Below are 15,335 nucleotides of genomic sequence, written 5' to 3'. Positions count from 1 at the left end.
CAGGGACCAAAACTAGCACGACTCAACCCCGACTCAACCCGGGCTGTCCACGTTTTTGATCGGTGGAATGAGACCAAAAAGCGAGATGAGCTGGGAACATACTGAGACCAGGTCCCATGGTAGTCAACAACGACGTGTGTTTTAGCCCCTGCTGCTTCTCATACAAAACCTCCACCTCTGTAGTCGCCACACTGCTGGACCTACTGTCTATAACACAGCAGGGCCGGTTCCAGAACAAGATGACTAAGGGTGCATCCTAGATAGGAAGGGGTGCAGATGCCCGGCCGAATTTGACATGTTATTTTACTCAAAATAATGCATTTTACCATCATTTCAAGTAGAATGATACCACCCAAGCAAGAATATTTCAAGTGTTTCAAGTGCTTTACTGAAATATTTGGACCATATAATGATAATACAATTATCTCAACCTTAAAAGGTTACATGTAGGTGCCAAAAAGCCATAAATTCACATCAAAGAACAAAGAAAAACAACAATTATAATTCAAGTTTAAACAGTAAGTGTGCAGCTGCAGCATTTTTTTTTTTTTTTTTTTAATTTTGTATTCTGTTTTTTACTTTTCATCTGAGCATGCAGACAATTAAAATAAGGGTGCAATGCATGCTTTTGCACCCCCGTAGAACCGGGCCTGTAACACAGATCCTCCCCGTGGGACTACACTCACACACCTGTACAGGAGACTAGGAGATACTTTAAACGAGGACGGTTTCCTATGGTGACGGGGAATTATTGTATCGTTAGTGCCTCCCTTTTAGACGGCGACGGCGAATTTGCGCTTAGGAAACGACACATTTTGAAACCACCGTCCAGAGTGGAATTCTTGGTGACGCTCCCCGCTGAGCGCTCCATGTAATCGCTTTGACACGGCTCATTTCAGGAACTCTGACGTGCCGGCACACGCGACGCACGCGATTACGTCATAGCGCGAGTTCAGTCAGGAAAACAACAGGAAGAGAAGCAGACATGGATCTTACGGTCGTGCTCTCGTTGATGTTGCGGGTGCTTACGTGGCAGAACCAGATAATACTGGCAGTTCTACGCCTTATCCAAGAGTGTTATTCTGAGGAGGTACACGCAACGCCCCGTTGACCATCACACTGCCACCTAGCGACCTGGCATGTACATTACGGCGTTTTAAAAATTCAACAGCGCTCATGTAAACGGGGAGAAGGTCTGAAGGAAAAGGTCTGAAGGAAACGCTATTGTGTCGTTTCTTCCAGAAACTGTCCTCGTGTAAAGGGCCCCTAGATTTGAAATGTCACCTGGTAGGATCTAGTCCTGCATGTGGCCTGTATAGGACTTGGTGGGTCCAGGTAGGATCTAGTCCAGCATGTGGCCTGTATAGGACTTGGTGGGTCCAGGTAGGATCTAGTCCTGCATGTGGCCTGTATAGGACTTGGTGGGTCCAGGTAGGATCTAGTCCAGCATGTGGCCTGTATAGGACTTGGTGGGTCCAGGTAGGATCTAGTCCAGCATGTGGCCTGTATAGGACTTGGTGGGTCCAGGTAGGATCTAGTCCAGCATGTGGCCTGTATAGGACTTGGTGGGTCCAGGTAGGATCTAGTCCTGCATGTGGCCTGTATAGGACTTGGTGGGTCCAGGTAGGATCTAGTCCAGCATGTGGCCTGTATAGGACTTGGTGGGTCCAGGTAGGATCTAGTCCAGCATGTGGCCTGTATAGGACTTGGTGGGTCCAGGTAGGATCTAGTCCAGCATGTGGCCTGTATAGGACTTGGTGGGTCCAGGTAGGATCTAGTCCTGCATGTGGCCTGTATAGGACTTGGTGGGTCCAGGTAGGATCTAGTCCAGCATGTGGCCTGTATAGGACTTGGTGGGTCCAGGTAGGATCTAGTCCAGCATGTGGCCTGTATAGGACTTGGTGGGTCCAGGTAGGATCTAGTCCTGCATGTGGCCTGTATAGGACTTGGTGGGTCCAGGTAGGATCTAGTCCAGCATGTGGCCTGTATAGGACTTGGTGGGTCCAGGTAGGATCTAGTCCAGCATGTGGCCTGTATAGGACTTGGTGGGTCCAGGTAGGATCTAGTCCAGCATGTGGCCTGTATAGGACTTGGTGGGTCCAGTGCTCTCCTCTGTCCCCTCTATGAGAATAGGAAGATGATGGATTATATGAATTAGAGCGCGTGTGTGCTCTCTGGGCCCCAGGCTGCACTAGATATAGGAGGGCCGAACCAGGCAGGCTTAGACCCAACGGGTCTGGACACCATGGAACTGTCCCTGCACTTGACCCATTATACACACTCACTGTCGCCCCCCCCCCCCCCCCCTCTCTCTCTCTCTCTCTCTCTCTCTCTCTCTCTCTCTCTCTCTCTCTCCCAATCCTTTTATCTCTCTCTCTCTCTCTCTCTCACCTTCATTCCCTTCACTCCTTTCCCCCCTCCCTCATTCCCGGCGTTCCTTCTTCTCCGAGTGCTCTCTCTCTTTCTCAATAAACCCCCCCTCCCCTCCTCATACCCCAATCTGCCCCCCCCCCCTCTCTCTCTCTCTCTCTCTCTCTCTCTCTCTCTCTCTCTCTCCCTCTCTCTATCTCTGACAGTGGAGTGATTGATGGCGCTCTTGAGGCCTCAGCCTCCACCCATCCTCTTCCCTGGGGTCCCACTATCAGATTGAGTGTGTGCCTATGTGTGTGTGTGTGTGTGTGTGCGTGTGTGTGTGTGTGTGTGTGTGTGTGTGTGTGTGTGTGTCCGTGTGTTCTTATGAACATAACTTTCAGCCGCGACCAAAACACACCCTGCGTAATCGTCGATCAAAAATTATCATCCTCGCAAATTTCACTTTTTCTTGATTTAAAAATAGATTCAGAATCAGAATCAGAATCAGAATCAGAATCAGAATCAGAATCTGATCAGAATCAGAATCTGAATCTGATTCTGATTCTGATTCTGAATCTATTTTTAAATCAAGAAAAAGTGAAATTGCGAGGATGATAATTTTTGAGGGTCTGTATGCATTCTTTTTTCCTTTCTTATTTCCAAGTCATTTCACAGCACATCCTGTATATATATATATATATATATATATATATATATATATCTGCTGTGCGTGTTAATATGTTTACCGCAAATAAGGCCGTTTGCCGTGGGCCCAACCTGCTCTAAGTGGCAGGACTGGAGTGTCGCTAGGTCTGGTCTCCATGGCAACCGAGGCTCAGACCTCCTTGAGGCAGGATGGCCCCCCTTGGCCATGGACACACACACACACACACACACACACACACATTTCGGTGGTGATGCGGGTAGATGGGGGTCGGAACAAAGGTCACGGCCAAAGCCAGGATGCCCAGACGACCCCTGACCCAGAGACACGCCTCCTCCCCACGCGCAGTCTGTCACTGTCCCAGGACAGGTCTGACCAATGGGGTCAGCCTGCATCTTACACACACACACACACACACACACACACACACACAAACACACACTATTACTTACTGATTACTTGTAGGTACACAAACAAATCATGTATATGTGAGACTGGCTGAAAGACGTGTACCCGTCTCACCTCGAGGTATGAAATCCTTCTAAATACAATATGAAGTATAAACTCACTGTCTGCCAGCACTTTGTATTATGAACTACATTCACTTTCTAGATCAGTCCTGTTGTCTTTAGACTCTTTCTCTTGGGACAAGTACATGTAGAGATAATGTCTCTGTATCTCACAGACACCCTCTCCAGTGTAGTAACCGTATGCACTTTTTAATATGGAAGGGTCAGTTGTAAATGAGCACATAAAGTATTTATAAGGTTAAACTTAGGAACTCCGCTGCCTGTTATCTTTTGAATGAGTGAACTCGGACCAGGGGAGAAGGGAGAGGGGGGGATGGAGCAGCGGTCAGCCTCCTCCATAGACACGATGGCCTCCTCTCCTCCCAGTCTTCCAGGGACTGTGTGCTGCTCATTTGGATTAGAGAATCAACAGTGCCACCTTGTGGTCGTTTCGGGCTACTGTCCCATCCTCACTCTCAGACTTTTGAACATCGAGCCGGTGTGGTGTACTCGCTGAAACGTGCGCCTTCCTCAAGATCCTTCTCTCAGACTTTTGGATTTTCAATTACTCAGCAGCTTCTTATAGTCCGTGTTAAGCCGAGCGGGGCTCCGATTGATACAGCAGCTCAAATCTATCGGCAATGTTCCATTTTCACATCTTATCTATACCCGTCTCAGTCCGTAGAGATGTGTGTGTGTTTGTGTGGTGGTGGGTGGTAGAACCAGAACAATGTGTCTAGCCCACAGTGTGGGCCTGGTCAGCGGGTACATTATGTGCTTGTGTGACTGTGTTTTTCCTTCCGCTGTGGCTCCACCAGTGGGGCTTGGTGGTGTGGTTGGTTCAAAACGAGACGTCTCACATGTGCCGCTCGTCTGCGATGATGACCTCCCTGTGAGACCACCTTCTTCTCCGACACCCACCACCACCACCACCGCACGAGTGGCAGCAGCACCCCACACAGACGTGAGTCACACCACAGAGACGACAAGACGAGGGAGGCAGGCCCGTCAGGAGGAGGAAAAACTCTGAGCACGCTGACTTTTCAATTATGTTTTTTTTCAAAGTGTACATCGGTTCATATGTAGTGCAAATGTGTCATACGCCACCGGTGGTCAGAAGAATGTCGAGCCCGCTGTTTTTCTCTCCGACATCGTGAGTGTGAGTGAGCGCGAGTTTCCAGCCACCGCCATCACTTTCCATCGGGCACCCGTCTCCCCCCCACGTCTCCCCCCCACTCCTTTCTTTTTCAGATCCTCTCTTATCTCTTCGATCGCTCACTCACTCACTCACCTTCTCCCACTCTCTCTCTAACCTCTCTCTCTCTCTCTCGTGTGTGTGTCCCCCATTTCAACCATTCTCTCCTCTGTGCGAGGAGGTTCCTACTTCTTTGCGGTCTACTTCCTGTTCCTGTGTTGAGTTTCTCTTTATTTCATCGTTGCAGCCAGGCCAGGATGTGGGGAGGGAGGCGTGGCCTGGGCTGTGGGGGGGGGGGGGTGTGTGTGTGTCATGTGTGTGAGGCAGAGAGAGAGAGAGAGAGAGAAGAGAGAGAGAGAGAGAGAGAGAGAGAGAGTGATTCTCTTCAACCATATGATTTGATACAGTCACACAGCACACATACTGTACACTCACACACAGACACTGATATGACCAAGACGGCAGCGATAGCAGCAGACGACTTCTCCACCATGTGGTTACCAGGTGAGTGACTGTCTGTGCAGTGTGTGTGTGTGTGTGTGTGTGTGTGTGTGTGTGTGTGTCGTGTGTGTGTGTGTGTGTGTGTGCGAGAGAGAGAGAGAGAGAACCAACTGTGGCTAAGCTGTTGATTAATGCCACTGGATCTAACGAGCTTGGCTAATTGGAGAGCATCAAAGAGCTGGAGATGGTCTGGAGGATGGACGCCTGTCACAGGCAGAGGGAAAGGTCAAGCAGCTCGTCAGCCCATAGCATGTGTGTGTGCGTGTGTGTGTGTGCGTGTGTGTGTGTGTGTGTGTGTGTGTGTGTGTGTCCATGTGTGCGTTTTTTTAGAATAAAAAGTAGTGTTCTAATAAAACAAGGGGTTGCAGTTTACCTATCTTTAATCTCCTAACGTGATTCTTTTTCACGTAGCATCGAACACATTGTGTTTTGATGGCCAAGCATCTGCTCCGTTGGAATACTAGTCATAGCTTACATGGCAGTTGAATAAATATTCAGCTTCTTCCTCTGCTAAGTTTGAAATTGAAAGTGTAATTTTTTGTATCATTTATCATGTAATAAATGTTACAATTGGGTCAATCAATTTAAAACAATATAAAGTGCTTTTTTTTATGTTCTTTGCAAATTGCTTTAGAATCAAAATAGAGAAGAAAAAAAACAAGACAGAAAAATCACAAGGGAAAAAGGCTAAAATAATTCAGTCATTGTGATAAATATTGGAAGTTAAAGTAAAGCAGTGAAACTGAATGAGTCACTTGTGCTACAAGCTTGTTGTCGGTTGGTCAGCTCTGGCTGTGAGAAGTATAGCAGATAGCCTCAGTTGACTGAAGACGAATCACACAGAATTCGCTTATCGGGGCCTGAGGTGACTCACCGATTACTCGAAATCAATTTGTAAATGTCAATTAACTCATATGTCTCTTTGCGTTGAGTATTGATATGATCTCTAAGGCATTATGACGTCACTTTGAAAGATAACTGACTGTATCGCGTGAGAGTGATTGGTGGCTTAAAATCACCTTGTGCTACTTAACCCCCTATGTGGTCAGTGATGTGCAAAATATTGACCTGCTGTACGTTCCTCTGTCCACGATGACACGTCCTGCTCACCACACAGCACGCTTACAGGATGCTGTGGGCTACTGGAGCCTTATGTGTATTATATGAATATTATAATATATATGATAATAGTATATATGATTATACTGTGTGTTGTAGTAGAATATACTGTAAATGCAATGAAAATGTGAGGGGAAAAATGTGATAACAAATTTAGCTCAATGCATAATAATTCTCATATGTTGCCAATTCACCAGTTTTGCTAATGTATGTCAGAAAAAATAGAAGACATTGGGGAGATTCAAGTTTTTAATTATGAATAATTTTTAATTGGTGTTAGGGTCGATATTGTCCCCTTTCCTCTTGCATGTACAAACCTGTTTTACAATAATGGCCACAACGCTTCACCTGCACCCTTCTGCTTTAACTGCATAGGTACTGTCGGTGCAGTAATACAAAATGTAGCACATATCTACATATCAAGTTGTCAGCAGGGTTCTCATTGCCATAAGCTTATATTTATATATATATATATATAGTTCATTGGCATATTTTCTAGTAGTTAATTTTTTTGTTTCATTGTTTGTTTTCATTACTTCAGCGACTGACAACAATATCTGCCTACATATGAAGTGTTTGTCTTCATTTGAAACATCAAAGATCCCAATAACATAGATTTAGGGCTGGACGATTATGGTTCAAATCAATATCACCATAATAATCTTTTCGATATCGATATATATGATGATAGGATTTTTTCTGATATCGATATATATGATCATATGATTCACATCCCATTAAATAATCAAGTGAATGTTCATCATATTGAACCAAATGGTAATGTTAGGTGAGATTTCAAACTAAACTGACATTTCCACATAATATTCCTACAATACTTAATTCTGTCTGTGTCGCTAAATAGAATGTTCTCGTCGATATCCCAAATTCACCTGCTCATCACAATATAATCCGATCCACTGAAAGACGATAAACTATGATACAGATTATCGCCCAGCCCTAGACTTATAGGCTATTCACAACACAGTTCATGAGCTCATATTTACCATCAATTTAGTAATTAGCCATTTTTGGTGTAACGTAAGGTTAGTTTGGAGATGGGTGATATAATAAAATACTGAGCATCAGCAATGTCAGCGACACCAACTAATGAAATGTCATCACCTTGATGGTCAGCCTGCTGGCTTTTGTCTTTGATTCCTTACTTTACTGTTAGATTTTTCTCCTATCTCCATACTTTACTCTTAGATTTTTTTACATTTTACGTGTATGAAAACCAGGGATACATAGAATATCAACGTAAATTTGAAGCAAAACGTCGGCAAAATAAATGTCTAAAACGTGGCATCTACAATCTCAACGTCATTTTAATCTAAACGCAAATAAATCAACGTTGGTGATGTTTAGGCAAGTAAAACAACTTGATTATGTTAACAAGTGTTTACGCCCCTCATCCACCCTGGCCACAACACCCTTTACTCGCCACCGCGCTCTTTCAATAGCAGACTCTATGACATGTACAACCTGACATGTAACATGACATGTATAATAATATTCACGTATCTACAAACGTGTATTTTGTTTCAGAAATTTTCCTATTCTACATAATCCGATTCCAGAAACATACAATCCCGACATTTTATTCTGGCAACCAGGCTGGATTTTTGTCTTCGGCTCCTTACTTTATTCTAAGACAGCCGTGGCAAATACTTTCAGCTAGGCAAGCGTATATTCTTTGACGAAAACAATATATAAGTTTTAAATGGAAAATATTTTCTCTGCAATCAAAATCGGGACCCCCTCTGGGGGGCTTTTGAAATTCGTAGTTAGTAGGTGTGCTGGTGACTACAGTTCCCAGACACCCCCCTTGGCGCCGGGGTCGTGTCCTGAATCAGGAAGTGGGGTTGAGGGGTGGTGGGGGGGGGGTTGGTGCAGTGGAGTTTCATCTCGAGCCAAAAATACCCCCGAGGAGAATAACAGAAACAGTCCAGGCCAAAGCACTCTCTCTGTTGTTCCTTGTTCCTTGTATTGCATCAGTTATTTATGACAGCCTTCATTACATTTGGTCTATTTAAGATACAGTGGGTTTGGTGTGTAGTGCTGCACTGGTGTCAGTAGGTCATCATGGATAAACCCTGGGCGTTGCGGTAAGATTAGAGTACGCTGTAACGGTAATAGTGGTTCAACTTGAAAAAAATAGTGCATTTAATTTCACTGTAAAATGCATTGATTTAATTGTATTTAATTGTAAATACAGTTACTAACCCGTCGCAAAACGAGGGTCCACAGTAAAAAAAAAAAATGGAGCTAGTTCTTAACACTCACACCTATTCACTCACAACTTATCTCAAATTGTCGCTTTTTGCTTAATTATGTAACAACTGGCAACCGTATCGGCTGAAATGGGCGCATGGTGGCAATCATGTGTTCTTTATGGGCGAGCTTCAGCGAGAAAGAGTGAAAGAGAGAGATAGGGAGAGAGAGAGAGAGAGCGAGAGAGAGAGAGAGAGAGAGAGAGAGAGAGAGAGAGCGAGAGAGAGAGAGTGGGCTAATATTAATAGCCTCACTGACAGTAAGTGTTGGGTTTAGCACTCTACGTTCAACCCTGTACAAGGGGAAGTCGTGAGGGGAACTGAGAGAGAGACACAGCATCTTGATATACTATCCCCTCCACTGTATTACTGACCACATTATCCACCAAGCCACTGTCTATATAGACTGTTCTGTACCATGAATCAACACACCACCCGCCCTCATGGCCGGCGAGCATACAGACGGAACACAGACAGTACACACACACAGTAGGCTCTCCAGGACACACCTGGCTCTGTGACTCATAAACTATCGTTTGACATCATGAGTTTTGGCTTGATCGTGGTAGATTTGCGCATGTTGAAGAGGTGCGCAAAGAGCACAAGATTTTAATAATGTCATAATAAATGACACCCACATTCATGTGATTATCGATGAGTCAAAAACATCTGCCGGAGTGCTGCGATACATATTGAGCAACGCTGCTGGATAGATACTGGTTTCAAACCGTACTACACGATGAAACCAAATAAGGAGCCGTATGTAATATTGGAATAACCGCAAACTACCAGCTGTAAAAGACTTGGCACCAATAATAGATTGAGCAGGTTTGCTTCCATGCGTGTGTGTGTGTGTGCGTGTGTGTGAGTGTGTGTGTGTGTGTGTGTGTGTGTGTGTGTGTGTGTGTGTGTGCGTGTGTGTGTGTGTGTGTGTGTGTGTGTGTGTGTGTGTATGCGTGTGTGTGTGCGTGCGTCAGGTCCGGTTTTACAGGGGTGCAAAAGCACACATTGCACCCTTATTTTAATTGTCTGCATGCTCAGTTGAAAAGAGAATTCTTTTTTTTTTTCTTTTTTTTTCTTATAAATGCTGCAGCTGCACACTTACTGTTTAAACTTGAATTATAATTGTTGTTTTTCTTTGTTCTTTGATGTGAATTTATGGCTTTTTGGCACCTACATGTAACCTTTTAAGGTTGAGATAATTGTATTATAATTATATGGTCCAAATATTTCAGTAAAGCACTTGAAACACTTGAAATATTCTTGCTTGGCTGGTATCATTCTACTTGAAATGATGGCAAAATGCATTATTTTTAGTAAAATAACATGTCAAATTGTTCGGGTCGGCCCGTGCATGTGCACCCCTTCCTATCTAGGATGCATCCCTAGTCATCTTGTTCTGGAACCGGCCCTGGCGTGCGTGCGTGTGCGTGTGTGTGTGCGCGTGCGTGCGTGTGCGTGTGCGTGTGCATGCGTGTGTGCGTGCGTGCATGTGACCAAATTAGCCTTTGCAGAAAGTCCATCTATTTGAGGGCAACCGTGTGGTCAGGGATGTTGCTGACCCAAGGTTATAACCAGTACCAGAGTGGAGAAGGGCTTTTCCTCGCCGACCACCTCTTCTCCCCCTTCCCCTTATAACACACCTGGACATGATATGGCCCAGGGGCCAGAACCAGCCCTCCTGATGGTTCTACCTGACCACACCATTTTACTGATGAAGCTAGCAAAATAGAATGCGATGACCTAAATTGGCCTTTTATTTTGAAAGGCGTGTGTGGCATGAGTGTGAGTGGATTATCCAACAAACCAACTCATGTTGTCATAAATTGTGGAAAAAAGTCATGTGCATGTGTGTAGGCTTGTATCATGTGTGTAGGCCTGTGTGTAGGCCTGTATCAGACAGAGCACTGATTTGGATCTTTTGAAGCGGTGCAGCCGCTTCTATAAATGACACGTGTGTCCATCCGTTTAAGCACGAGATGTGGACCCAGATGTGCGCACGAGATTTAGCCTAGGCCCCTCCCCCCACGGCTCTACGAGGAGGCGCGAGTGGAGACAAAGAAAGTGGCTCAAAGCCGGTGAAGCACGCACGCACGCACGCACACACACGCAGTGCCAAGAGAGAGGGGAGAGGGGGGGTGGGGGAGAAGGCTCCAACCTGCGCAAACCTGCACCACTTCCTTCAACAGCTGGGTGTGATTTTTTCTTTTTCACCAGCTTTGGTGTTATTTTTCAACCTTGCGTTTTGGGTCTGCAGTGGATGTTCTTTTTTTTTTTTACTTACATTTGTATTGATTTATGCACATTTAGTCACATAACAAACAATAAACAAACAAAAAACGAGCGTTGGGTGTGACAGTGTTACATGATATACATTCTGTGGTTGATACTGCTTCAGGTCTTCTTTCAGGGGTTAGGGTGGTGTCTCTGTGAGGAGGGGTGTCCTTGTAAGTTGTCCATTTGTCCCATTTTATTTCAAATTGTGTCTTTTGAATTCTCACGATGTGTGTAAGTCTTTCCATTTCAAAAATCTCCTCTACTATTTCCGTCCAATGAATCTGGGTGGGTGGTTCTTCCTTACACCACTTCCTTGTGATTGCCTTCTTGGTTGCTGCTAGCAAAACTTTAACCAAATACTGATCCTCCCGCTGTACATTTTCGTTGGTTAAGTTACCCAGATGAAGCACCTCACACGTGTCAGGTACCTCGTATCCCAATATTGCTTTCAATTCCACCCATATTTCTTCCCAATATTTCCTAATTTTCTTACATTCCCAGAAAACATGAGCGTGGTCTACATTTCTCTCCCCACAAAGCCTCCAACACATATGAGGTGCTTCAGAAAATTTACTTTTTGTCTTGGGAGTGATAAAGAACCTCGTGATATTTTTCCAGCAAAACTCTCTCCACCTGCAGTGCATGTTCTTAATGTTTTGGCAAGACAAGAGATTTTTTTTTGGGTTGTTTTTAGCTTTTTTTAATGGAAAATATTTGACTGAAAATGGTCAGTCCTGTACAGTAGGTTCTATGACTCCTGCATATAGCTAACTTTTCTTATATCTTTCATATCTTTGAACTGATTGATTTGATTATTAAAAGCTGCCATCAGATCAGGTCATCACACTCCCTCAGCAGCGGTCAGAGAAGCGAGCTTGTCTCCTTCTCCACGTCTCACTGCTGCCCCCCAATGGTCAAAAGCATGCTTGACCACTTCAGCTGTCCGCTGTTAGTCAAATCAGGCTATGTACTCAACTCATATTGATAGAAACACAACAGTAAGCTTTTGCAAAGATGGCCAATTACCCTGCTGCCGGTGATGATGAGCAGAGGAGAGATAGAGGAGAGGAGAGGAGGGGGAGGAGAGGAGGGGAGAGGAGAGGAGGGGAGGAGAGGAGAGGAGAGGAGAGGAGAGGAGAGGAGAGGAGAGGAGAGGAGAGGAGAGGAGAGGAGAGGAGAGGAGAGGAGGGGGAGCGAGTGAAAGGAGGGGAGGAGAGGAGAGGAGGGGAGAGGTGAGGAGAGGAGAGATAGAGGAGAGGAGGAGAGGAGAGGAGAGGAGAGCAGAGAGGAGAGGAGGGCAGAGGAGAGGAGAGGAGAGGAGAGGAGGAGAGAGGAGGGGAGGAGAGGAGAGGAGGGGGAGAGAGGAGAGGAGGAGAGAGGAGGGGAGGAGAGGAGAGGAGAGGAGAGGAGAGGAGAGGGGAGGAGAGGAGAGGGGAGGAGAGGAGGGGAGGAGGAGAGGAGAGGAGAGGAGAGGGGAGGAGAGGGGAGGGGAGGAGAGGAGAGGAGAGGGGAGGAGAGGGGAGGAGAGGAGAGGAGAGGGGAGGAGAGAGGAGGAGAGGAGAGGGGAGGAGAGGAGAGGAGAGGAGAAGAGAGAGAGAGAGGAGGGAGACTGACTTTATTATGCAGGTGGCAGATATAATTAGTTGGACGTTGGGCAGATTTGCATTTTTCACAAAAGGGAAGTAGCCGTGTGTGTGTGTGTGTGTGTGTGTGTGTGTGTGTGTGTGTGTGTGTGTGTGTGTGTGTGTGTGTGTGTGTGTGTGTGTGTGTGTGTGTGTACAGTATGCGCGTGTGAGAGAGAGAGAGAGAAAAAAAGAAAGAACAAGAAGAGAGAGAGAGGGAGTGGATGCATTTGTCTCCACAGTTTGTGGTTTGTGATGAATAATGGCTTAGAGAGATGTAGCAACATTGGATGATTAAAAAAACTAAACTCGCACATTAGAACATTTGAAATATATCGCACTCCACTTTGCCCACATAGAACATGTGTGCTTGCTACAGCTGTAAATTACAGGTGCAATTTCTTTTCTTATCTTATTTTATTTCACTTTATTGTAGATAGGATCACTTAAATGCTGTGCTTTCTTGACATGTTTCTGACATGGTATCTACAGTATGTCTGACATATTTTTGACATTGGCTTTTTCTTTTGTGTGTTTTTTACTGAGATGTGCTGACATTGGCTTCTGCTGTAACACAAGAATTTCCCCCAGGGGATTAATAAAGTACTCTATCTATCTATCTATCTATCTATCTATCGTATTGCATTAGAAATATACAGTATGTGTACTTTAAATAGAATGTTGTGCTGCCTTGGGACTGTCCCAGTACGAGTACACTATCAACCACTATCAACCAACTGATGTGATCCTTTGATGAATGACAACACGTGGTGAGAAACAGTTCTGGTTCTTCTCCCACGCAAACATCTCCAGCTAATTTTAGAACAGCAAGTACCTCGGTCCAACCTACTCCATCTACTCAAACCACTAATTGGAAAGAATGAATGGATGTGTGGACTTGATTCAACTCTGGTGTGATTCAGACACATGGGGTTCGTTGTTGGTTGACCTGAACACCCTTTTTCCTCTGTCGTCACCTCGAGGTGCTGATACCTCACTACTGCATCCCTCTGCTTTTTCCTCTGCTGCAGACGCTAGTCACCTGCCTGACTGCCTGCTGACGAGACTCCTTAACATACACAAATAGTGTAGTAGCTGTACTGTACCGTACTGTAGCTGCTACCATTATGTATGTCTAATGTTTAATTGTATGTTTAATTAGGTATATGCTATTTGCACCTGTACGTCAAATACGTTGAATTTAAAATGTTTAAGCACGTCTAAAGTATGCACATGACATGTGCACCTATGTGCAGTGAATATGCCACTGTCTCTGACTTGTCTTATCACTCTACTGCCTTATTGCTTGCTGTGTCTCTTGTTGTTTTTGTACTCATATGCCCTGTTATATTTGTACTATGTTGTAAACGGAGTCCACAGCACAAGAATTTCACACGTGATACTTGTACTACGGAGTGACAATTAAAAACTTTTGGATCTTGAATGTTGAATCTGCTGTGTGTCTGTGTCTTCCCCTTACAGATATCAGGATGTCAAAGCCAGTAGAGGTCGAGAAACTGGGGGCTGACTCTCCAATGGAGGGCACAGGTATGAACAGTTTGTGTGTGAGGTGTGTGTGTGTGTGTGTGTGTGTGTGTGTGTGTGTGTGTGTGTGTGTGTGTGTGTGTGTGTGTGTGTGTGTGTGTGTGTGTGTGTGTGTGTGTGTGTGTGTGTGTGTGTGTGTGTGTGTGTGTGTGTGAGAGAGACAGAGATGGACCTTCTCTGGAATGAGGGCAAAGCGTGCCGGACCCGCTTCTGAGCGGGCTGTGACCCATTCTCTCCCCTTAACAAGCGTGTGCTGCCAAACTCCTCCTGTCAGTACTGGAGAGCACAGACAAACTCCTCCTGTCAGTACTGGAGAGCACAGACAAACTCCTCCTGTCAGTACTGGAGAGCACAGACAAACTCCTCCTGTCAGTACTGGAGAGCACAGACAAACTCCTCCTGTCAGTACTGGAGAGCACAGACAAACTCCTCCTGTCAGTACTGGAGAGCACAGACAAACTCCTCCTGTCAGTACTGGAGAGCACAGACAAACTCTTCCTGTCAGTACTGGAGAGCACAGACAAAGCCTCTGTGTGTTTAGCTCTCAGTACTTTAGTAGCTTCTAATCTGAAGGTGAATCTCTCTGCTGTGGTTTGAAGTTTAGCTTCTCTCCTGTGTTTCAGTTTGTACTTTCAGATATCTGCTTTATTTTTACCGTTTCCTGATCGCTCAGCTCTCCTGAGCTGATGACAACATCTGCTGCTGCTGCTTCATATTCAAATATTTCCACTGACAAACTTTTTATTGGGAAGAACTTATTCACCTTATGTAGCCACGCCCATTTGACCCGCTTGTGTGGTCGTGTCACGACTTCCGGCTAAAAATAAATAAAAATAAAATGGCTGGCTGCTCCAATATCATCTAACTCTGAATGAACTAATAATTTAGCCAATTGTATGTAACATACCAAATAAAAGCAAACGGCAATGTCTAAGAATGCCACGCCATGTAACTGGCTCGTTAAGTCTCGCATTCCAGGGAATTACGTTAACGTCTGCGGGTCTTATTGACAAGTGGCTCGAGCTGCGCTCGGAGGAGAGAAAACTATCTGAAGCTTTCTTTGTTGGAGTCCAGGTATGTTTTACAAGAAAGTGCTCGTCATTGTCGACGATAACGTTATCTGACCTGGCTAACAGTGGATACTCGCTTGCTTGCTGTGTACCGAGCTCAAAGTAGTAGGCTACGTTCTTTATTTTACCCCCTGCGCTGTCCGCTCCAAAAACAACTCTCTTATTTTGCGCCGTGACCGCCGGAAGTGTTAACAGGACCCGGAAGAATTTG

At 45.2% G+C, this 15,335-nt stretch overlaps 1 protein-coding gene across 1 annotated transcript in view; it reads left to right on the top strand.

Annotated features, from left to right (window-relative positions):
* Positions 1–5,169: 5,169 nt before the first annotated feature.
* Positions 5,170–15,335, top strand: part of pou2f2b (POU class 2 homeobox 2b) — a gene marked incomplete at both ends in the record, with an annotated part of 32,771 nt that continues 22,605 nt past the window's right edge. The window contains 2 exon segments of the mRNA XM_083661167.1: positions 5,170–5,224; positions 13,992–14,057. Coding sequence (XP_083517293.1) covers positions 5,170–5,224; positions 13,992–14,057 — 121 coding nt within the window.

Source organism: Poromitra crassiceps (assembly GCF_964638095.1).
Source record: "Poromitra crassiceps genome assembly, chromosome: 26".
Lineage (NCBI taxonomy): Eukaryota > Metazoa > Chordata > Actinopteri > Beryciformes > Melamphaidae > Poromitra > Poromitra crassiceps.
Note: the sequence above shows the minus strand (reverse complement) of the source record. Positions and strands in the feature narration are given on the sequence as shown.